Source organism: Papio anubis, chromosome 2, assembly GCF_008728515.1.
Source record: "Papio anubis isolate 15944 chromosome 2, Panubis1.0, whole genome shotgun sequence".
Taxonomy (NCBI): domain Eukaryota; kingdom Metazoa; phylum Chordata; class Mammalia; order Primates; family Cercopithecidae; genus Papio; species Papio anubis.
Window position 1 is genome coordinate 95,814,412 of NC_044977.1, and position 24,631 is coordinate 95,839,042.

A 24,631-nucleotide genomic window follows, 5' to 3' on the forward strand; every position below is an offset into this window, starting at 1 on the left:
AGAATTTTATACCTAATTTTAAACTTGGACATATATACTATTTTTATTATTCTAGTTAAAATCAACACCAGGGATTTGAAAATTTGTATCATGGGACTTACAGTCAACAAGAAAGGGTCACACTAATATCAGCATCCTAGTAAAAAGGATAGGATGCGTTGTAGAAACATTGCCATCCAAAATGACAGTAGTTTGTACTTGAAGTTACATGGAAAATTAACTTAAGTGGAAGACCTCATTCTCTAGCAACCTTGGAAGATGAGCAAGGCCTAACTGCATACAGAAATATTCATACTATCTATTGGTTACCCTGGAGGTGCAAGAAGAGGTAGGAGAACAAAATGTTAAACTAGCATTTATAAGAAAATGCACAGAAAGATGTAGCTTCAAACTCTACCAACCTTATCAGAATCTCTAGACTTTTCCAGGGAACTGATCACTTTTTCAGTAGCAAGCAAGCTGTCTTCTAGTTTCTGTACTTTTGCCATCTATGGTGAAAAAGAAATATTTTTAGAATAATTAAATCACAAAGTTAACCATATACACAGATAAACAAGTTGAAAGCAGCTTCTCACATTATAGAGTCTACACTAGGAGTAATACTTGAAAATGATAAATCGGGTTGAAAGGCAGTGATTTTGTGCTGTCTACCAGGAGACTACCAACAAATTATTATTGTAACCCTCTGGGAGTTAGAAAAACAAGAGTTGAAAAACAATAGGCTGGGCACGGTGGCTCATGCCCGTAATCCCAGAACTTTGGGAGGCGAAGGTGGGTGGATCACTTGAGCTCAGGAGTTCGACCCTGGGCAACATAGTGGTGCACGCCCATAGTCCCAGCTACTCGAGAGGCTGAGGTGGGAAAATCACCTGAGCTTGGGAAGTCAAGGCTACAGTGAGCCATCACTGTGCCACAGAACTGCAGCCTGGGTGATAAGAGTGAGACACTGTCTTAAAAAAAGAAGAAAACAAATAATAGCAGTAATAGAACCAGCCCCAAATTCCATCTCTTTCTTACTAATTTCCAACATCTGCAAGCTGAAATCATTTTTATAATAAGCCTCTTTAGGGATCAGGAATAAAAGTTATAAACTGCAAATTCTAGAGTTAGAGTAATAGGAAATTTACCTGCTGCTCACACTTGGCCATCTCTTTCTGTTTCTCCTGACGTACAGCCTCAAGAACTTTTAAGATTTCTCTGGAAGAGAAGAATTATCTTTTACCCCTGACTTCATTCAATGAAAACAGGAACTGAATCTGTTAGTACAGAAGAGATTAAGTGCAAATGAACTTTGTTCAGCACATACTTGGTGTCAGGCATTACCTTCCAGTGGGGATCAGAAATTTGAACCCATTTCTTCAACAATTATTCAATGAGGACCCATTTTTGTGCCACGACTGGTTTTCCTCAGTGTTTAGTACTCCTAAATATAACATATATCATAGAGCATTTGTTTATTACCTGTCTCCCTGTGCTAGAAGTTAAAATCCATGAGGACAGGGATGTTTTGTTCACTGTTTCACCTCTAAATGTTCTGGCATTCGCCAGATCAGTGCCTGGCTTGTTGGATATCAGTAAATGTTTGAATAAATGAGTAAATGTCAATTGCTTGTCTCTCAACTGGATGTATGCTCTACGTTCACCACTGTATACCAGGGCCTAGAAGAAAATCGACCTCATAGGAAGAGCTCCATAAGTACCTACTGAATAAACAAATTCTTCTCATTAGAGTGACTCTGAGCCTAGTGATTGAGGAGATTCACTGAGATTACCAAGGAGAGGAACTTAGAAAGAGGGAAGAAATATGGCAGCATTCCTGTTAGGGGACATTCCTGGTAGAAAAAGATTTGTAGACACAGAAATAAAAATCTGTCTCCTCCTTCCAATAATAAAAGGAATAGTTAGAAGTAATCTTATTATATATTTGCTGTGATTTATTTACAGAAGGTCCTGAGTTCTGATTACCACCAATTCCTATTCATTTAAAAGTACTATAGCTAGTTGTTAAATGTTTTGAAAAATTAAGTTTCCCCACATAGCCATTTATACAAAAGAACCTGCTGTTCCTTTTGGAATGCTTTAAAAAAATAACTCTTTTTTTTTTTTTTTTTTTGAGACGGAGTCTCGCTCTGTCACCCAGGCTGGAGTGCAGTGGCCGGATCTCAGCTCACTGCAAGCTCCGCCTCCCGGGTTCAACGCCATTCTCCTGCCTCAGCCTCCCAATTAGCTGGGACTACAGGCGCCTGCCACCTCGCCCGGCTAAATTTTTTGTATTTTTAGTAGAGACGGGGTTTCACTGTGTTAGCCAGGATGGTCTCGATCTCCTGACCTCGTGATCCGCCCGTCTCGGCCTCCCAAAGTGCTGGGATTACAGGCTTGAGCCACCGCGCCCGGCCCTAAAAAAATAACTCTTTACAGGGTATTGGCAATAAAAAAAAAAAAACAAGATTAAGAATGTGGTATTAATATTCTAGTATGCTAGTAGAAAAGATAAAAGCACTCACTTAGAACTGTTTTCTTTATCTTCTTCAAACTGTAATGATAATTTGTTATTGCGTTCTTTTTCTGCCTCAAGAAGCTCCATCAAATTCTAAAAGACAACATTAGATTTTAAGTAACTGTTACTAGTAATGCGCAGTCAACAAACATGTCAAGTACCTTCTATGTGGCAGGCACTGTGGGCAAGTATAGCAAGGAAGGAGGAAAGGACAGTCCTTATCCTACACTCAAAAGGACAGTCACAGATGCAGGACAAATTCACCAACCAATTCCCTTCTTAACGTACGTTCAGATCAGATTTCAGAGTTTCATTTTCTTTTTTGCAGTTTTGGAGGTTTCTTGAAAGTTGGTCAATTTCAAATTTCATTACTTCCTGTAAGTTGTCATAGGAATCCTGTAGGCAGGCTTTGCTCTCAAGCAGCTTTTCATTTTCTAACCTTTATAAGGAAAATATTTTAAAAATGGCAAATAAACATTTAATGTATTTCTATTAATCAGATCATCTGCACTTCAATTTATCCCATCTACAGCCCATTCCCAACTCACATAAGCCTCAAGTGATATGAGGCTCCTTATGGACCTGTGTGGAATGTCCATGATGCACAAACATGTGAGATACACTGGAACACAGAGTAGTTTGGTAGGAACAGAAAAGACAAGTAGAAGCATTAGCTTGCAGGCATCACTTCCTGATTCTCTCCCCATGGCTTCAACCAGACATGCTTAATTGATTAGCAATTTATAGTGATTAGACTCATTTAGGGGTTTCCAGACCTAACCCTCACGTAAGCCAGGCACTGGCTGTTAATTTCCAAGTTTTATTGATAGCTCAACTCCAACTATTCATACATCCTCTCAGCTCTAGGAACATCAAGATGACAATGTGACTTTGATTTGAGCAAGAGAGAAAATGTCTTTGGCAGATAATTACTGCTTTTTTTTGGTTTTCATCCTCTTATTTCCCTCCTGAGTAAGCTGTAGCACCTCCAAGAATCCAGAACTCAGCCAAGAACTACCACACAATCAATCTGACCTCTGGATCATTCAAAACAGATGTCCAAGCTTATGTACAGAAGGTTATATTATAATGGAATATCTGGAATATTATATATTATATATGGAATATCTGCTATACTAACTCAAAGCAGAGCAGAAGCAGCAAATCATAAAGTGGTATAGATCAGTTGCTAAAGATAGACATATGGGCAACAGATGGTAGGGAAGGGGAACACATTTACGCATTTATGGCACAAACTATACAGATATAGATATATAAAGTAGACAAAATAATTCAAGAAACACATAGCAGTGTCGTGCTGTTTCATTCAGAGGCCTTAACAACCACTGAAGGCCACAGTGGAATACAAGCAGCCCAGTAAATGATGTTCTTAAACTGGAGACACTGAGAAGGTTAAATTGTGTTCAGTGTATTTAAAAAGCTAGGAAGAGGCTGGGCACAGTGGCTCATGCCTCTAATCCCAGCACTTTGGGAAGCTGAGGTGGGTGGATCGCTTGAGCTCAGGGGTTTGAAAACAGCCTGGGCAACATGGTGAAACTCTGTCTCTACAAAAAATACAAAAAGTAGCTGGGTGCACTGGCATGTGCCTGTAGTCCCAGCTATGTGGGGAGCTGAGGCGGGAGGAAAGCTTGAGCCCGGGATATTGAGGCTGCAGTAAGCCATGTTTATGCCACTGCCCTCCTGCCTGGGTGACAAAGTGAGACACTGTCTCAAAAACAAACAAACAAACCTAGGACGTATTTAATGATGAAAACAGAATTTAAGTACATACCAAAATATAGTGGATTCTTAACATTTTTTGATGTAGTTCAACTCTGACATATAAACATTAGGAAATTAAGATCCCATGAGATTAGTGACTTCAAAAAATATTACACAAAATAGTTTGAGGTGAGGCCAAGATCATTAGATCCAGTGATTCAGAAGTTAAAACAAATGCTAAGTGTAAGAGAAGGCAACAGTGCAACTGTGATAATTTATCGATAAATTACCTATTTTGTTTAACTAATTTGAGTTGGGTTACACCACTTGCACTTCAAGTACATTACCGGCCAATCAGAGAGCTAGATAAGTGGACTTGGTGCTGGGGAAATGGGACAGGGTGGTGGAGGCTGTGCTGACCCAGACAGCACATTCCGTCTCTAAATAGAAAGGAGTGAGTTTTGCAGCAACTGATGGCTGCCATGCAGGGATGTTGGCCTAGTGGTAACAAATTGTATGATTTCGCTCAGAATGCTGAAATATAGATTTTTATAAGAAAACACTCAATTTTTAAAATGCTATGTTCATTTATTTTTCTTTAGCCACTGGGCAGGCCTAAGAAAAATGTATGTGAATTAGGCAAGATGGCCAAATAGGAACAGCTGTAGTCTGCAGCGCCCAGTGGGATCGACACAGAAGACAGGTGGTTTCTGCATTTCCAACTGAGGTATCTGGTTCATCTCACTGGGACAGGTTGGACAGTGGGTGCAGACCATGGAGGGCGAGCCAAAGCAGAGCAGGTGTCGTCTCACCCGGGAAGCGCGTGGGGTTGGGGAATTTCCCTTTCCTAGACAAGGGAAGCCATGACAGACTGTAGCTGGAAAAATGGGACACTCTCTCCCTAATACTGCGCTTTTCCAATGGTCTTATCAAATGGCACACCAGGAGATTATATCCCGCACCTAGCTTGGTGGGTCCAACGCCCATGGAGCCTCGCTCACTGCTAGCACAGCAGTCTGAGATTGACCTGCGAGGCAGGAGCCAGGCAGGGAGAGGGCCATCAGCCATTGCTGAGGCTTGAGTAGGTAAACAAAGCAGCCTGGAAGCTGGAACTGGGTGGAGCCCACCACAGCTCAGCAAGGCTAGCTGCCTCTATAGGTTCCACCTCTGGGGGCAGGGCACAGTTGAGCAAAAGGCAGCAGAAACTTCTGCAGACTTAAACGTCCCTGTCTGACAGCTCTGAAGAGAGCAGTGGTTCTCCCAACATGGTGTTTGAGCTCTGAGAACAGACAGACTGCCTCCTCAAGTGGGTCCCTGACCCCTGTGTGGCCTAACTGGGAGACACCTCCCAGTAGGGGCCGACTGACACCTCATACAGGCGGGTTCCCCTCTGGGATGAAGCTTCAAGAAGAAGGATCAGGCAGCAATATTTGCTGTTCTGCAGCCTCCGCTGGTGATACCCAGGCAAACAGGGTCTGGAGTGGACCTCCAGCAAATGCCAACAGACCTGCAGCTGAGGGACCTGACAAACAGAAAGGAACAGCACCAACATCAACAAAAAGGGCATCCACACCAAACACTCATCTGCAGGTCACCAACATCAAAGATTAAAGGTAGATAAAACCACAAAGATGGGGAGAAACCACAGCAGAAAAGCTGAAAAGTCTAAAAACCAGAGTGCCTCTTCTCCAAAGGATTGCAGCTCCTCACCAGCAACAGAACAAAGCTGGACAGAGAATGACTTTGACGAGTTGACAGAAGTAGGCTTCAGAAGGTCAGTAATAACAAACTTCTCCAAGCTAAAGGAGCATGTTTGAACCCATTGCAAGAAAGCTAAAAGCCTTGAAAAAAGATTAGACAAATGGCTAACTAGAATAAACAGTGCAGAGAAGACCTTAAATGAACGGATGGAGCTGAAAACCATGGCACGAGAACTTCGTGACGCATGCACAAGCTTCAGTAGTGGATTCGATCAAGTGGAAGAAAGGGTATCAGGGATTGAAGATCAAATTAATGAAATAAAGTGAGAAGAGAAGTTTAGAGAAAACAGAGTAAAAAGAAATGAACAGAGCGAGACTCCGTCTCAAAAAAAAAAAAAAAAAAAAGAAATGAACAAAGCCTCCAAGAAACATGGGACTATATGAAAAGACCAAATCTACGTTTGATTGGTGTACCTGAAAGTGACAGGGAGAATGGAACCAAGTTGGAAAACACTTTTCAGGATATTATCCAGGAGAACTTCCCCAACCTTGCAAGGCAGGCCAACATTCAAATTCAGGAAATACAGAGAACACCACAAAGATACTCCTCAAGAAGAGCAACCTCAAGACACATAATTGTCAGATTCACCAAGGTTGAAGTAAAGGAAAAAAATGTTAAGAGCAGCCAGAGAGAAAGGTCGGGTTACCCACAAAGGGAAGCCCGTCAGACTAACAGTGGATCTCTTGGCAAAAACTCTACAAGCCAGAAGAGTGTGGGGGGCAATATTCAACATTCTTAAAGAAAAGAATTTTCAATTCTTAAAGAAAAGAATTTTCATATCCAGCCAAACTAAGCTTCATAAGTGAAGGTGAAATAAAATCGTTTACAGAGAAGCAAATGCTGAGAGATTTTGTCACCACCAGGCCTGCCTTACAAGAGCTCCTGAAGAAAGCACTAAAAATGGAAAGGAACAACTGGTACCAGCCACTGCAAAAATATGCCAAATTGTAAAGACCATCGATGCTAGGAAGAAACTACATCAACTAACGAGCAAAATAACCAGCTAACATCATAATGACAGGATCAAATTCACACATAACAATATTAACCTTAAATGTAAATGGACTAAATGGTTCAATTAAAAGACACAGACTGGCAAATTGGATAAAGAGTCAAGACCCATTGGTGTGCTGTATTCAGGAGACCCATCTCACATGCAGAGACACACATAGGCTCAAAATAAAGGGATGGAGGAAGATCTACCAAGCAAATGGAAAGCAAAGAAAAGCAGGGATTGCAATCCTAGTCTCTCATAAAACAGACTTTAAACCAACAAAGATCAAAAGAGACAAAGAAGGTCATTACATAACGGTAAAGGGATCAATTCAACAAGAAGAGCTAACTATCCTAAATATATATGCACCCAATACAGGAGCACCCAGATTCATAAAACAAGTCATTAGAGACCTACAAAGAGACTTAGACTCCCACACAATAATAATGGGAGACTTTAATACCCCACTGTCAATACTAGACAGATCAACGAGACAGAAGGTTAACAAGGATATCCAGAACTTGAACTCAGCTCTGCACCAAGCAGAGCTAACAGACATCTACAGAACTCTCTACCCCAAATTAACAGAATATACATTCTTCTCAGCACCACATCACACTTACTCCAAAATTGAACACATAGTTGGAAGTAAAGCACTCCTCAGCAAATGTAAAAGAACAGAAATCACAACAAACTGTCTCTCAGAACGAAGTGCAATAAATTAGAACTCAGGAGTAAGAGATTCACTCAAAGCCGCACAACTACATGGAAACTGAACAACCTGCTCCTGAATGACTACTGGGTAAATAATGAAATGAAGGCAGAAATAAAGATGTTCTTTGAAACCAATGAGAACAAAGACACAACATACCAGAATCTCTGGGACACATTTAAAGCAGTGTGTAGAGGGAAATTCATAGCACTAAATGCCCATAAGAGAAAGCAGAAAAGATCTAAAATCGACACCCTAACATCACAACTAAAAGAACTAGAGAAGCAAGAGCAAACAGATTCAAAAACTAGCAGAAGGCAGGAAATAACTAAGATCAGAGCAGAACTGAAGGAGACAGAGACACAAAAAAACCCTTCAGAAAATTAATGAATCCAGGAGCTGGTTTTTTGAAAAGATCAACAACATTGATAGACTGCTAGCAAGACTAATAAAGAAAAAAAAGAGAAGAATCAAACAGATGCAATAAAAAATGATAAAGGGGATATCACCACCAATCCCACAGAAATACAAACTACCATCAGAGAATACTATAAACACCTCTATGCAAATAAACTAGAAAATCTAGAAGAAATGGATGAATTCCTGGACACATACACCCTCCCAAGACTAAACCAGGAAGAAGTTGAATCTCTGAATAGACGAATAACAGGCTCTGAAATTGAGGCCGTAATCAATAGCCTAGCAACCAAAAAAAGTCCAGGACCAGATGGATTCACAGCCGAATTCTACCAGAGGTACAAAGAGGAGCTGGTACCATCCCTTCTGAAACTATTCCAATCAACAGAAAAAGAGGGAATCCTCCTTAACTCATTTTATGAGGCCAGCACCATCCTGATACCAAAGCCTGGCAGAGACACAACAAAAAAAGAGAATTTTAGACCAATATCCCTGATGAACATCGATGCAAAAATCCTCAATAAAATACTGGCAAACCGGATCCAGCAGCACATCAAAAAGCTTATCCACTACAATCAAGTCGGCTGTATCTATGGCATGCAAGGCTGGCTCAACATATGCAAATCAATAGATGTAATCCATCACATAAACAGAACCAATGACAAAAACCACATGATTATCTCAATAGATGCAGAAAAGGCCTTTGACAAAATTCAACAGCCCTTCATGCTGAAAACTCTCAATAAACTAGATATTGATAGAATGTATCTCAAAATAATAAGAGCTATTTATGACAAACCCACAACCAATATCATACTGAATGGGCAAAAACTGGAAGCATTCCCTTTGAAAACTGGCACAAGACAGGGATGCCCTCTCTCACCACTCCTATTCAACATAGTGTTGGAAGTTTTGGCCAGGGCAATCAGGCAAGAGAAAGAAATAAGGGGTATTCAATTTGGAAAATAGGAAGTCGAATTGTCCCTGTTTGCAGATAACATGCTTGTATATTTAGAAAACCCCATCATCTCAGCCCAAAATCTCCTTAAGCTGATAAGCAACTTCAGCAAAGTCTCAGGATACAAAATCATGTGCAAAAATCACAAGCATTCCTATACACCAATAATGGACAGAGAGCCAAATTATGAGTGAACTCCCATTCACAACTGCTACAAAGAGAATAAAATACCTAGGAATCCAACTTACAAGGGATGTGAAGGACCTCTTCAAGGAGAACTATACTACAAACCACTGCTCAACGAAATAAAAGAGGACACAAACAAATGGAAGAACATTCCATGCTCATGGATAGGAAGAATCAATATCGTGAAAATGGCCATACTGCCCAAAGTAATTTATAGATTCAATGCCATCCCCATCAAGCTACCAATGATTTTCTTCACAGAATTGGAAAAAACTACTTTAAAGTTCACATGGAACCAAAAAAGAGCCCGCATTGCCAAGACAATCCTAAGCCAAAAGAACAAAGCTGGAGGCATCACGCTACCTGACTTCAAACTATTCTACAAGGCTTCAGTAACCGAAACAGCCTTGTACTGGTACCAAAACAGAGAGATAGACCAATGGAACAGAACATAGGCCTCAGAAATAATACCACACATCTGCAACCATCTGATCTTTGACAAATCTGACAAAAACAAGAAATGGGGAAGGATTCCCTATTTAATAAATGGTGCTGGGAAAACTGGCTAGCCATATGTAGAAAGCTGAAACTGGATCCCTTCCTTACACCTTATACAAAAATTAATTCAAGATGGATTAAATACTTAAATGTTAGACCTAAAACCATAAAAACCCTAGAAGAAAACCTAGGCAATACCATTCAGGACATAGGCATGGGCAAAGACTTCATGACTAAAACACCAAAAGCAATGGCAACAAAAGCCAAAATAGACAAATGGGATCTAATTAAACTAAAGAGCCTCTGCACAGCAAAAGAAACTACCATCAGAGTGAACAGGCAACCTACAGAATGGGAGAAAATTTTTGCAATCTACCTATCTGACAAAGGGCTAATATCCAGAATCTACAAAGAACTTAAACAAGTTTACTAGAACAAAACAACCCCATCAAAAAGTGGGCAAAGGATATAAACAGACACTTCTCAAAAAAAGACATTTATGCAACAAACAGACACATGAAAAAAATGCTCATCATCACTGGTCATCAGAGAAATGCAAATCAAAACCACAATGAGATACCGTCTCAGACCAGTTAGAATGGTGATCATTAAAAAGTCAGGGAACAATAGATGCTGGAGAGGATGTGGAGAAATAGGAATGCTTTTACACTGTTGGTGGGAGTGTAAATTAGTTCAACCATTGTGGAAGACAGTGTGGTGATTCCTCAGGGATCTGGAACTAGAGATACCATTTGACCCACTGATCCCATTACTGGGTATACCCAACGGATTATAAATCATGCTGCTATAAAGACACATGCACATGTATGTTTATTGTGGCACTATTCACAATAGCAAAGACTTGGAACCAACCCAAATGTCCATCAATGATAGACTAGATTAAGAAAATGTGGCACACATACACCATGGAATACGATGCAGCCATAAAAAAGGATGAGTTCATGTCCTTTGCAGGGACATGGATGAAGCTGGAAACCATCATTCTCAGCAAACTATCACAAAGACAGGAAACCAAACACTGCATGTTCTCACTCGTAGGTGGGAACTGAACAATGAGAACACTTGGACACAGGGCGGGGAACATCACACACCGGGGCCTGTCGGGGGTAAGGGGCTGGGGGAGGGATAGCATTAGGAGAAATACTTAATGTAAATGATGAGTTAATGGGTGCAGCAAAGCAACATGGCACATGTATACCTATGTAACAAACCTGCACGTTGTGCACATGCACCCTAGAACTTAAAGTAAAATAAAAATTAAAAAAACAACAACAAAAGGAGGAAGAAGCAGCAGATAAATATGGGATTTTGCCTAAAACTCAAGCTATTCAACATTCAGTGAGATAGAGATATGGCAAGGAAAGGTTACAAATGTCATCACTTTCTCTGTTATGAAAATGAAACTATTGTATTTCATTAGTAATAATTATGCATTTTTTCATTTTACAAATAGAAATGAATCTTTTAATTAAAAAAAAAAAGGAAAAATGTATGTATAGATGGCTCTGGCCTGCAGATCTCAAGTTTTCTTCCTCTCTTTCAATTTCTGGTTGTATATCCAAAAAACACTCAACAGCTAGATTTTAATCTTTGTAATGTCTACAAAAATTAAACTCAAGGCTGCCTATTAGTAGCTTTTCCAGAGCAAACAGTTACATTTACATCACATTCACAGTATAACATTCATGTCCATTATTAAATTATGGCTATAGACACAAGAGACATTGTCAAAAAGTGTTATGTTATACAAAAGGTTGAAGTTAGCAAGAAGAAAAAAAGAAACAGTAAATAACAAAGAAGAAACTATTTACATGTGAGATTACATTTGTGTCAAGATTACCAGTACTGACCAATCAGCCAGCCTTTGTAGAGTTAGTGTGCACAGCAGTGATGACTATTGTTTTGGTTTACCTTACACTGTCCTTTCTTCTAGTAAGAGCACACCTTTCCTTCCAGAGCAGGCACATTACTCTATGTTGGGACAGTGCCATCTCAAACCTGGTAAGTGACTAGTCTAAAGGGGAGCAGATGACTCAAGCAAAACCAATTGATTTTCTCTGGGATAATACATGGCTGTTGGGAGAGAGAATTTCTTTACAGGGGTTTTTATGCTGGGAACCAAAATATGGAGCTGTGTGAGGCAATCTGTTCCTTGTCACATAGAAGGACCTCAATAATAGGAGGGAATAAGAGCAATACATAGAACAGAGCAGAGCTGAGAGAGAGAGAACACTGACGATATTGTTTGAGACTCAGACTAGTCTGTTCCTGAAACTAAAATCACCTCTGGGGCTTCCCAATATTGGAGCCAATAAATTATCTTTTTTATTTGTTTAACTGCTTTGAGTTGGGTTTAACACTTGCAACTTCAAACAGTCGTAGGTTACAGCCAATCAGGCAACTTGAAACCATAAGAAAACAACTCTACCTGAGATTATCTAATTGAAGCTGTACATGCATGTGTCTTTCGGAAAGTTTGTTGAATTCTTTCTCCTGACTCGTTTTGAATGAACTATACTCCAATTTCACTGAAGAAAGCTCCTTGTCAGCAGAATGAAGGACTACTCGCAGGTCATGTACCTCACTTCTCAAAACTAAAAAACAAATAAAACATATCCTCAATAGGTTTCTTAAAGCAGACAAATAAATTTGATAGGTACTATTCCCACAATTAGCAAAATCAAGTCGAAGAGACTATTTTAAGGAAAAATGTTGAAGAATTAAGTGGTGGGTACCTAGCAGCACTGAGATTTCTGTTTTCTTCCTCTCCCTTGCACATGGTTTTTGGTAAATTCCTACTGAAATAGAAAGAGTTAACATCTGTCCCTGACTTACAAGTCACTTGACTTTGCTAGATTTCTCCTGTAAAATGTGCTTCAAAACTCCTAACATAAGGGCAGGCACAGTGGCTTATGCCTATAATCCCAGCACTTTGTGAGGCTGAGGCAGGCGAAATGCTTGAGGTTAGGAGTTCGAGACCAGCCTGAGCAACATGGCAAAACCCTGTCTCTACCAAAAATACAAAAAATTAGCTGGGTGTGGTGGTGAGCACCTGTGGTCCCAGCTACTCAGGAGGCTGAGGTGGGAGGATCGCTTGAGCCTGGGAGGTGGAGGTTACAGTGAGCCGAGATCGCACCACTGCACTCCAGCCTGGGTGACAAAGTGAGACTCTGTCTCAAAACAAACAAACAAACAAACAAACAAACAAAACTCTTAAGAAAAAAAAATTAAAAGATATAATGTATTTTAAGTGAGCTCATCTTAGTTATTGAAAAATCCCTTGGAAATTTGCCTAAACTTTCCAACATGGGTTAAACACTTCAGGTCTTCTAAGACAACTACAACTGCAAATAGTATTAGTTAACTTTTTAGTTCAAAGAAAACAGAATGGCTATCTCTTTTTGTTTTAGCTTTATTACAAACCACTGCAAGTACTTTAATGAAGGGAAAAATAAAGTGAAAACATTGGGAATCAAATGATATTCCCACATCTACAAACATATACAAATATATAACCTATGCTTTGCTAATATTAAAACATTCATGAATTCAAGACACTTCATTTTCAAAGCAGCTTATTTAAAACTTTAAGCAGGCTGGGCATGGTGGCTCATGCTTGTAATCCCAGCACTTTGGGAGGCCGAGGTGGGTGGATCCCCTGAGGTCAGCAGTTTGAGACCAGCCTGGCCAACATGGTAAAACCCTGTCTCTACCTACTAAAAATATAAAAACTAGGCCACGTGTGTTGGCTCACGCCTGTATTCCCAGCACTTTGGGAGGCCAAGGTGGGTAGATCACCTGAGGTCAGGAGTTCATGACCAGCCTGGCCAACATAGCGAAACCACGTCTCTACTAAAATTAGCCGGGCTTGGTGGTACATGCCTATAATCCCAGCTACTTGGGAGGCTGAGACAGGAGAACTGCTTGAACCCAGGAGCCGGAGGTTGCAGTAAGCCGCTGAGATCCCACCACTGCACTCCAGCCTGAGCAACAGAGCAAGACTCCATCTCAAAAAAAAAAAAAATCCAAAGAAGAAAACAATTAGCCAGGCATGGTAATGCACTCCTGTAATCCCAGCTGCTACTCAGGAGGCTAAGGTGGGGAATCACTTGAACTCGGGAGGTGAAGGTTGCAGTGAGCCGAGATCATGCCACTGGACTCCTGCCTGGGTGACAAAGCAAGACTCTGTCTCAAAAACAAACAAACAAAAAACTGTAAGCAAACTTTTGTATCATTTGTTTGTGAACAATGATGGAGAAATTTACCTTTTATGATATATTACTGTTACTTACCACTGCATGCAAACCCCAGTCTGGTTATCAAACAACAAACAACAACAAAGCAACCATCCAAAAACATAGGAACAGCTTTATTAATAAGAGTAAAAAGATACTGAGTTACAGTATTCCTTCAAGTCACAAAGCTCCTGATAGAATAACTTACAGTCATTTTTAGTTTGAGTCTCTTGAAGCTGCTTTTCAAGGACATTCAACTGCGAGAGAAGCTCTTCCTGCTGTTTGGTCCAATCAATTCTTTCTGATGAGAAAAGCTTTGGGAAAAAAGATAAATTTACTGGAAAAGGAATCCTGGTATGCTAAGACGCAGACGCACTCCAAATCATTAACCTGTTTCTTTTTTTTTTTTTTTTTTTTTGAGACAGAGTCTTGCTCTGTCACCCAGGCTGGAGTGCAGTGACACAACCTCTGGCTCCTGGGTTCAAATGGTTCTCCTGCCTCAGTCTCTCAAGTAGCTGGGATTACAGGCATGCGCCACCACGCCCAGCAAATTTTTGTATTTTTAGTAGAGACAGGGTTTCGCCACATTAGCCAGGCTGGTCTCGAACTCTTGACCTCAGGTGATCCACCTGCCTTGGCCTCCCAAAGTGCTGGGATTACAGGTGTGAGCCACCATGCCTGGCCTCATTAACCTGTTTCTGTTTTTAAAGTCTAGTTTTAACGTCTCTGACCAGAAGAAAATTGGCTGTCCCCACGAACTATAGTAAAGAGGATTAACAACTACGAAGCCATGGACAGTCCATCTTGGTTTCTTCTAAACACATAGCAAGGGATCCATTTGCATTATTGACTAAGTCAGCCAAGTGCAGACTATGCATGCCTGTCTCATTATCAGAGCAGCATGCCAAGTAACAAGGTAGAGAATACAGCTCAAATAAGCCTTCACTAAGGCCGTGTGGCACTTTCTTTCTGTGATACTCTCTGAGTATGTTTCATACATACTCAAGGATGTTTGAGGATCCTTGAGGACGTTTCCTCAAGGAAACATTTGAGGGTACTTCATACATTTTCTGAGGCCGTGCTCTTGGTCTCACCTCCTGCATTTGGGTAGAATGATGTTCCAGTTTGTCTACGAGCTGCTGAAGCTTTAGGTTTTTATGCTCTTCTTCATCCAATTTGGCTTGAAGAGCACTTATTTGTTCCTGCAACACAAAAACTTCAGTCATCAAAATTTCTTTTAATGGAATTCTCAAACATTCCACCATTTCTTCTGCATTAAAGACACAACAAAACAAAACAAAACAAATTCAAAACTTCATATGAACAAAGGTATCAAAGGGCCGTTTGGAGCCAGAAAACAGTATCAAAAGGTTATATACTAAATGATTTCTAATGTTTCAGATTTACACTTGTGGTCCGTTAAAGTAGATACTTTGAAATACAAAGGAAAGAAGTGATTAAAATTAAAATCCCGGATTAAATGATAGAGTCATCTTGAGACTTCTAAGAAGCTTCCTCAGGGCTGCAAGCAGTTACCTCACCAGAAAGGTCTCCATGGCCTGGAAAGGACAAAATACTGGGGTTTGGGGTGGTCTGGCCCACTCCAAGTTTTACTGGACAGTAGAAAACCTATTTTAAAAAATTAACAAACCATAAAAATTCTGGAATAATCAAATTTCAGGTTATTTCAAATATACTAAAAGCTGTCTAAAATTTGATCTATAATTGAAGGGGTGGCTTGCCCCTCCACACCTGTGGGTGTTTCTCAGGTGGAACAAGAGACTTGAGAAAAGAAATGAGACACAGAGACAAAGTATAGAGAAAGAAAAAGTGGGCCTAGGGGACCGGCGCTCAGAGGACCTACCTCGGCAGTATTTATTGATCATTACCTTTACTATCTTAGAAAAAGGGAAGTAGCAGGATAATAGGATCATCGTTCTGAGAAGGTCAGCAGTAAGACATATGAATAAAGATCTCTGTGAGGTAAGTTTAAGGAAAAGTGCTGTGCCTTGACATGCATATGCAAACATCTCCATAAACCTTTTTAGTGCATAAAGAGCAGCATTGCGCTAGCAAGTCCTACCTTTCGCCCTAAGGTGGTTTTCTCCTTTCTCAGTAAACAGAACATACAATCGGGTTTTACACTGAGATATTCCATTGCCTAGGGACGGGCAGGAGACAGATGCTTTTCTCTATCTCAACTGCCAAGAGGCCTTCTTTCCTCTTGTACTAGTCCTCCTCAGCACAGACCCTTCACGGGTGTCAGGCTGGGGGACGATCAGGTCTTTCCCTTCCCACGAGGCCATATTTCAGACTATCACATGGGAGAAACCTTGGACAATACCTAGCTTTCCTAGGCAGAGGTCCCTGTGACCTTTGGCAGTGTCCCTGGGTACTTGAGATTAAGAGAATGGTGATGACTTTTCACAAGCATACCGCCTTCAGGCACTTGTTTAACAAAGCACACCCTGCACAGCCCAAAATCCGTTAAACCTTGAGTCACCACAGCACATGTCTCTTGCAAGGACAAGGTTGGGGGTAAGGTCACAGATTAACAGCATCTCAAATACAGAACAAAATGGAGTCTCTTATGTCTACTTCTTTCTATATAGACACAGTAACAGTCTGATCTCTCTTTCTTTTCCCCACAATAATAAGATTCTTTCAACTTTCTTTTTTTTGAGACAGAGTTTTGCTCTTGTTGCCCAGGTTGAAGTGCAGTGGCGTGATCTCGGCTCACTGCAACCTCCGTCTCCCAGGTTCAAGCAATTCTCCTGCCTCAGCCTCCCGAGTAGCTGGGATTACAGGCATGCACCACCACACCCGGTTAATTTTGTGTATTTAGTAGAGACGGGGTTTCACCATATTCATCAGGCTAGTCTTGAACTCTTGGTCTCATGTGATCTGCCTGCCTCGGCCTCCCAAAGTGCTGGGATTACAGGCATGAGCCACTGCGCCCGGCCTCTTCTAACTTTCTTTAGCAGATACAGCACTGTGCTATACAAACCAGTTCTGGAACTTGGAGCTAGCGGCCAACTGGTCATTTTATACACTAGGGAACCAAAGCCCATGGAGAATGACTTGCTAAAGATTGCTAAGTAGAGACAAAACACAAGAGTGGGCTGATTTCCAATCTAGGAATGATTATAAACCCACACTTAAAAAGATATGATTTTAATACTAAGCACTTTTGAACACTGTAACTTATAGGGAATTAAAATAACAAAGCAAATTTATTTAAATGGATGTCCAGTTATTTATTTTTTCTAGAACAAAACATTACCTGCATTGTACTAAGCTCTTCAGAAATGGCCTCAAAGGCTTGTTCATTCATCTCGGGTGGAACTGGCTCATTTAATATATCATTATCTAATATACTAGAATTCTGAGTGTATAGAGAGCCAAAGCTTCCCATTTCAGGGCTTAATTTTGGTACTGGTCGGGAACGAAGTTGGCAGACCTTGGTTGGTGTAGTTATAATCTGCAGCAAAAAATGATTATGGAAAACATTAGCACATATTTTAAAAGGGCATATTTAATAATTTTGTGAATAGAGAGGATAAAATTGAAATACTATTCATGAAAAGAAAAGAAAAAGTGTTCTTGAAACACAGTATAAAAATGCCCAAGTGGAAATAAATTCATCAATTCAACGCAGTCCCAAGCAAAATTCTAATACAATTTTTAAAAATAAACTTAATGAGCTGATATCTAATTTCATACAAAGAATAAATGTACAAGCAGAGACAAGACAATTAAAAAGAACAAGCCAGGCATGATGGTTCATGGCTATAATCCCAACACTTTGAGAGGCTAAGAAGGGGAGGATCACTTGAGGCCAGGAGTCCAAGACCAGGCTGGGCAACATAGTGAGATCCTGTCTCTAGCAAAAAAAAATCATTTTAATTATTTTTACAGGCATGGTGTCCTGGGCCTGTAGTCCCAGCTACTTGGGAAGCTGAGGCAGGAGGATCCCCAGAGCCCAGGTGTTCTAGGGTGCAGTGAGCTATTATCACACCATTGCATTCCAGCCTGAGTGACAGACTGAGACCCTGTCTCTCAAAAAAAATAAAAATAAAAATAACAAATTAGGGAGACTTTCCCATCTGATATAAAAATACATAGGGGTATGGGGAGTATGGTCATTAAAATAGTATATTACATTACAGTACATATTAAAACAGTACATTAGCTTATGTACATTCAAATAGAACACTGGGAGGAAATACAAAGTCCAGAAATAGAATTATTATTATTTTTTGAGACAGAGTCTTGCTCTATTGCCCAGGCTGGAGTACAATGGTGTGATCTTGGCTCACCACAACCTCCACCTCCCAGGTTCAAGCAATTCTCCTGCCTCAGCCTCCCAAGTAGCTGGGACTACAGGCACACACCACCACACCTGGCTAATTTTTGTATTTTCAGTAGAAATGGGGTTTCACCATGTTGGCCAGGCTGGTCTCCAAATCCCGGCCTCAAGTGATTCGCCCGCTTTGGCCTCCCAAAGTGCTAGAATTACAGGCATGAGCCACCACACCCAGTCCAGAAATAGAATAATTTTTCTGTGGAAATTTCAAGTATCAGGAGTAGCTGACAACCAAAGGTGCACGCCACCACACCGGGCTAGATTTTTTTTTTTTTTTTTTTTGCAGAGGTAGGGTCTTACTATGTTGCCCAGGCTGGTCTTAAACTCCTGGACTCAAGCAATCCTCCCGCTTCTGCCTCCCCAAGTGTTGAGATTACAGGTGTGAGCCACTGTGCCTAGATGTATTATTATTTTTAAGTTAAATCCCTTTCTCATACCATTCAAAAGAAAAACAGCAGATACACAAACACCTCAATGTAAAGGAAAATAAAAGGCAAAAAAGTCATAAAGATAAAAGGTCAATAAATCTGGCTACATCAAAAATATAAAATTTCTATATAACAAAAGCATCACATGCAAAGATGAAAGACAAGCAACATGATGGAGGAATATATTGGCAGTATACCTAACAAATGCTTATTAATAAAAACAAAATCTGAAGAAAAATATTTTAAAAAATAGTAAAATGGGCTCTTTCTTTTCAGGGAATAGGATATACAAATGGACATGAACACATGAAAGGATATTGGAAATTAGAGAAATGAGAATTAAAACCTTAACAGCAAGATCTCATTTTTTACCCATCAGATGGTCAAATATTAACAAGCCTGACAATGCCAGTTCCTGCGGACAGTGCTGGGAAAGGAGTGCATCTATGCTGCAGGCACAGGGTACAGACACTGGGAGGGAGCTTCAGCTTGACTCACTCAAATGCTAAGACATCCTAAAATGACCAATTCTCCTTTAACAGAATCCACCCCCAGAGAATGCATGCACTCGAAACCATCTACTTAAGCCATAGAAACCTAGGGTTAAAACAAGGTAGGTACCAGTTAATATGGAAAGATCCAAGGCATATCCCTTAAGGGGATATCCCTCATGGTGCTTCAAGCTCTATAATTCAAGCTCTATAATTTTTCTGTCCCTCAAGGGAGATGCCTTGGATCTTTCTACATTAACTGGTATGAGGCTCATATCCCTTGAGCCTCACGTTAACCGGTATGAGGCTCATATTCCTTGAGCCTCATATCCAAATGAGGCTCTAGGTATCAGTTAAGTGGAAAGTTCTAAGGCATATCCCTGAGTTAACAAAAGCATATTGTGGAATAACATATGAAGAATGACTCTTTAAAAAAAAAAAAAAAAAGCAAAACAATAAACAATCTAGGAAACAACTCTATGTGTTTTCTCAGTCTGTATATATTTATAGTATAAAAATGCTAAGAAAAAGGATTAAACTACCTCCAGGAATTAGGGGGGACAAAGGATTAGATTAGATCCAGATTGGAAGTGATGCTGAAAAGGAATTTTAACTTTAACTTGAAATATGTATATTTCTTTTAAACAAAGAGAATGTATTCATATAGTAGTTGCACAACTAAAACAACAACAAAGGCTCTGAATTGCTATGCCGCTCTTGGCAACATAAAAAAAAATTCTGGTCAGGCATGGTGGCTCACACCTGTAATCCTAGTGCTCTGGGAGGCTGAGGCTCCAGGTGGATCGCTTGAAGCCAGGAGTTCAAGGCTGCAGTGAGCCATGATCATGCCAATGCACTCCAGCCTGAGTGACAGAGCAAGACCCTGTCTCTAAAAAACAAAACAAAAAATAAATAAATCAAAATTTAAAAATATTTTTAAAAAATTTCCACCTGTATAGGAAAAAACCCAGCATTTTCCAGGTTGAATAAATCATTATATTTCCACATAACATTCTTGAGCAACTGCCAAAACAAATTAAAAACCAAAACAGAAACAAAAAAGGGGAGAACGTTTTTTCCCCTGCAGACATAGGACAAACTCTAAAATATTGCTTTAAAACACACACACACACACACACACACACACACACATATACACACACAGCCCTCAAGCTGTAGAAAGAGATTTGCTACTAAATACCTTTTATATCTTTGAAAATTTCAGTCACAGGCCAGGCGCAGTGGCTCACACTTGTAATCCCAGCACTTTGGGAGGTCAAGACGGTCAGATCACCTGAGGTCAGAAGTTCGAGACTAGCCTGGCCAACATGGTGAAACCCTGTCTCTACTAAAAATACAAAAAATCAGCCGGGTGTGGTGGTAGGCACCTGGAATCCCAGCTACTTGGGAGGCAGAGGCAGGAGAATCGCTTGAACCCAGGAGGCAGAGGTTGCAGTGAGCCAAGATTGTAAACCACTGCACGCCAGCCTGGGCAACAAGAGCAAAACTCCGTCTCAAAAAAAAAAAGAAAAATTTCAGTCACATAAATTACCTATTCAAATATGAATACAATTACTTAGTCTTCCATTAAGTGACACGAAAAGCACCACTACTAAAAATAATCATTATAAATAAACATCTATTTATATTTTAAGACACATAAGGAAAGGTTTTCTGTCTTTCTTCTCTACTTCTTTCTTTTATTGAAAAGAACTTGAGGCTGGCGTGGTGGCTCCCACCTGTAATCCCAGCACTTTGGGAGGCTGAGGCGAGTGGATCATGAGGTCACAAGTTCGAGACCAGCCTGGCCAACATGGTGAAACCCTGTCCCTACCAACAATACAAAAATTAGCCAGGCATGGTGGCATGCACCTGTAATCCCAGCTACTCGGGAGGCTGAGGCAGGAAAATCGCTTAAACCCCAGAGGCAGAGGTTGCAGTGAGCCGAGATTGCGCCACTGCACTCTAGTCTGGCCAACAAGAGCAGGACTCCGTCTCAAAAAAAGAAAAAAAAGAACTTGAATTCAAGCTGGACTTGAATTCCTGGGCTTGAGTGATCCTCTTGCCTCAGCCTCCGAAGCAGCTGGGACTACAGGCCTGCACCACCACACCCAGGTGTGGTAAAATTTTTTTTAACCTTCAGAAAATTTGACACAAAAATTTGATACAAAAACTGAAATCAGCATCACCTCCTCAACCTTTTGTTTTCCTTGTGTACTTCCTTTCTCTCACCTCATTCTCAGTCGTTCATACATTTTTTTTTTGTTTTTCTTTTATGAGGGATATGGTTATTTAGGACAAAACCCTCTCATGTTATTTCCAATGGCACCTGTGATCCCTTAGTGGTCTTTGCCCTTTAGGGTTTCTATTCTACTGAAAGCTTTGAGGACATGTTACACTGTAGCAACAGCTGCCATTTTACTGATATTTACAAGGTACCAGGTAGCTTATCTATCTCATTTAGTACACTAAAACTCTGCAAGTAAATTACCTTTATCTCCAATTTAGAGAAAAGAAAGATTAGGCTCAGAAGTTAGGAAACCCTGCCTAAGGTTAGCAGCACATTCAAATTTGATTCCAAATGCTGAATTCTTTCCTACTCCACCCTACCCCTGGGGGGATACATCAGTGGGGTTGCTGGCAGCAACCCAAGGACCAGAGTGACACCGGTGTTAATTACCTGCATGGGATGTCATCGGCATCTGCAGATAGACCATACAGACTCCATTACTAATAAAATGACACAGCAGTGATTTAAGATGGAAGTATGGTTCAGATGACCTACCTTAAGTGTTTCAGCATGAATTTTATTCAGCTGAGAAACTTCTTGCCGCTTGCAGGCTTTTGTTGCTTCCAAAAGGTTTTCAAGATTAAGGTTCGCTTTTTGCAAAGACTGAAGCTCTGATTCCAATTCTAGCTGCCTTTTCCTAATAGATATTGTAAAACAGAGTATTTCAGGTAATAAGTAATGTCAAACATTTATAGAGTAGTTTACAGTTTATGCTCTCACATAACTTTATAGTTATCTCTAAATCAGAGATAGTCTCTATTCTCTCAGATTATTCCCTTCATTCTTCAGTTCGGTAAACTACAGCTCAGAGGCTGACTGACTAAGGGATTCAACTAGTAAATAAATGGTAGAGCTCAAATTCAAAAGTCCAAATAGTCCATGATTATACCATATGTGATACGTCATTTTTGAACCAAACATTTGTTTATATTTTAGGGTAAGATTGATCTTAGTTATAATATGAATGTGATTTATCTTTGTTTTTACATAATGAGAATCAAGTAGGAATATTAATAAACCTATACTTCCTAAAAATCTTAACAACCCTGATTACCAAATTTAAATTTAAATAATTTATTATGTAAGTTCAATAGACTCTCAACCCAACAGGAAAAAACTGCTTAAAACACCTATATTATCTAGTTCATTAAATATATTAGTAAAGAGCTAGAAGCATGCTTTTTCTTCATGTCAAAGTAGTTGCTTCTATGAGAGTTTAATATTTAAAGTAAAACGCCCAATTGAATTATCAATATTAACACTACAGCAAATGAACACTAAAATAAGTGTGCATGCATGTGTATTTAGACTTTACCTAGTAAGTTCTTTGAATTCTTCATATTCTTGCTTTGAATTATTCAGCTCTGTCTGAATTTGCAGGAGTTGTGCTTTTAACTTCTCAGTGTTTGCAAACGAACATGGTTCTTTCTGAGCTTTAGGAGAAAATCCTTGCTGATCTGTTAATAAGAAAACAATCTCAGTCTTTTTTGTTTTTTTTGGAGACAGGGCCTCATTATGTTGCCCAGGCTAGAGTGCAGTGGCTATTCACAAGCACAATCATAGTGTACTGAAGCCCCAAATTCTGGTCTCAAGTGAACGCCCTGCTTTAGCCTCCCAAATAGTTGGGACTACAGGTGCATGCTACCATGCCTAGCTTCACAACTTCAGTGTTTGAAACACAAAAATAACAGGACACATTTTCTAAGTTCTCTGTCAGGTATCAATTTTGAGCCACAAGGAGGAAAAATGAGAAATGGGTTGGAAAGTGAGCCCTAAAATACAAAAGCTTATAACTCAGCAGAAGGCGCAGGATGTGACAGTGTGCCAAAGGGGATTAGAAGTCATGTTTAAGAAGCAGAGGCCATAGGATGGAGAAGCGTAGTTAAGGCAACACCTTTCCCATTAGGAGAAAGAGCAAACAATGACGAAAATGTGGCATGCCTAATGCTAGACAGAGAAACAGCAGCCAGTGAATCTTGCAGGAATTAGTGCTAGCAGCTAATGTTAACAGCCAAGGAATTATTTAGAAAAGGAAACAAATAGCAAGGGCAGCAGGTTGTAAGAACTCAGTATCATCTACCAGGTAGAAAATACTAATTTTCAGGAAATGCCTTTTAGAACACTGAATATATTGAAGAGAGTCCACTGAGTTTCAGTGTGGGAAAAGATCACGTAAAAGTTGTTTAGAGAGTGATCAATGTTTAGAAACTAAAAAAAAAAAAAAAAAAAAGAAACTGATGAGATCCAGATATTAGTATCTTCTGAAGGGACTAAGTCAAGGTATTATGGAGACCAAAACAAAATGGCCAACAAAATAAAGGGCACTGTAGGGAAAAGTCGTTTAAATAAAACAGAAAACCTAAGTCAGGCGTGGGGACTCGCACCTGTAATCCCAGCACTTTGGGAGGCCGAGGTGGGTGGATCATTTGAGGCCAGAAGTTCAAGATCAGCCTGGCCAACATGGTGAAACCCCATCTCTACCAAAAATACAAAAATTGGCTCGGTGTGGTGGTGTGTGCATGTAATCCCAGGAGAGAGCCTAAGGCAGGAGAATCGCTTGAATCCAGGAGGTGGAGGTTGCAGTGAGCCAAGATCGCACCACTGTACTACAGCCTGGGCGACAGAGTGAGACTCCATCTCAAAAAAAAAAAAAAAAAGAAAAAAGAAAACCTGATAGTAATTTTACATCTAATATCTTAAGTCTCTCCCCAACCCAGTTACTGTGACTCTTAATATTCTATTCAGTCGTAACAGAATAGAAGGCTTAAAAAATGAAATTTTAAAAAGCAAAGAGACAGTCTTCTTTATGAATGTAGAATAAAAACAGTAGAACTTTCTCAATTTCAACCTAAAAGGAAACCAAGGCCATGTCTATGATAAAAGACCATGAAAATATTAACTCTAAGACTGGGGCAAACACAGACTTTGTTACCAAATCCCAGGGTATGAACACCAACAGCTGTCAAGACTGTAGGACAGACTTACTACTAACTAAACCACTTTTCACATAGTACGCAAACTTATGAAAGTAGCATGTAACTAGAGAGTGCACACA

At 40.1% G+C, this 24,631-nt stretch overlaps 1 protein-coding gene across 1 annotated transcript in view; it reads right to left on the minus strand.

The window, feature by feature from the left end:
• The window catches only part of KIF15 (kinesin family member 15), a 99,692-nt gene that overhangs the window by 24,983 nt on the left and 50,078 nt on the right, over positions 1-24,631 (minus strand). Inside the window, exons 15-24 of the mRNA XM_031663413.1 lie at positions 22,892-23,033; positions 22,072-22,213; positions 17,285-17,482; positions 15,096-15,203; positions 14,210-14,315; positions 12,195-12,360; positions 2,786-2,936; positions 2,505-2,590; positions 1,128-1,197; positions 402-488 (exon numbers count right to left, since the gene is read on the minus strand). Coding sequence (XP_031519273.1) covers positions 402-488; positions 1,128-1,197; positions 2,505-2,590; positions 2,786-2,936; positions 12,195-12,360; positions 14,210-14,315; positions 15,096-15,203; positions 17,285-17,482; positions 22,072-22,213; positions 22,892-23,033 — 1,256 coding nt within the window. The remainder of the gene's footprint in view (positions 1-401; positions 489-1,127; positions 1,198-2,504; positions 2,591-2,785; positions 2,937-12,194; positions 12,361-14,209; positions 14,316-15,095; positions 15,204-17,284; positions 17,483-22,071; positions 22,214-22,891; positions 23,034-24,631) is intronic.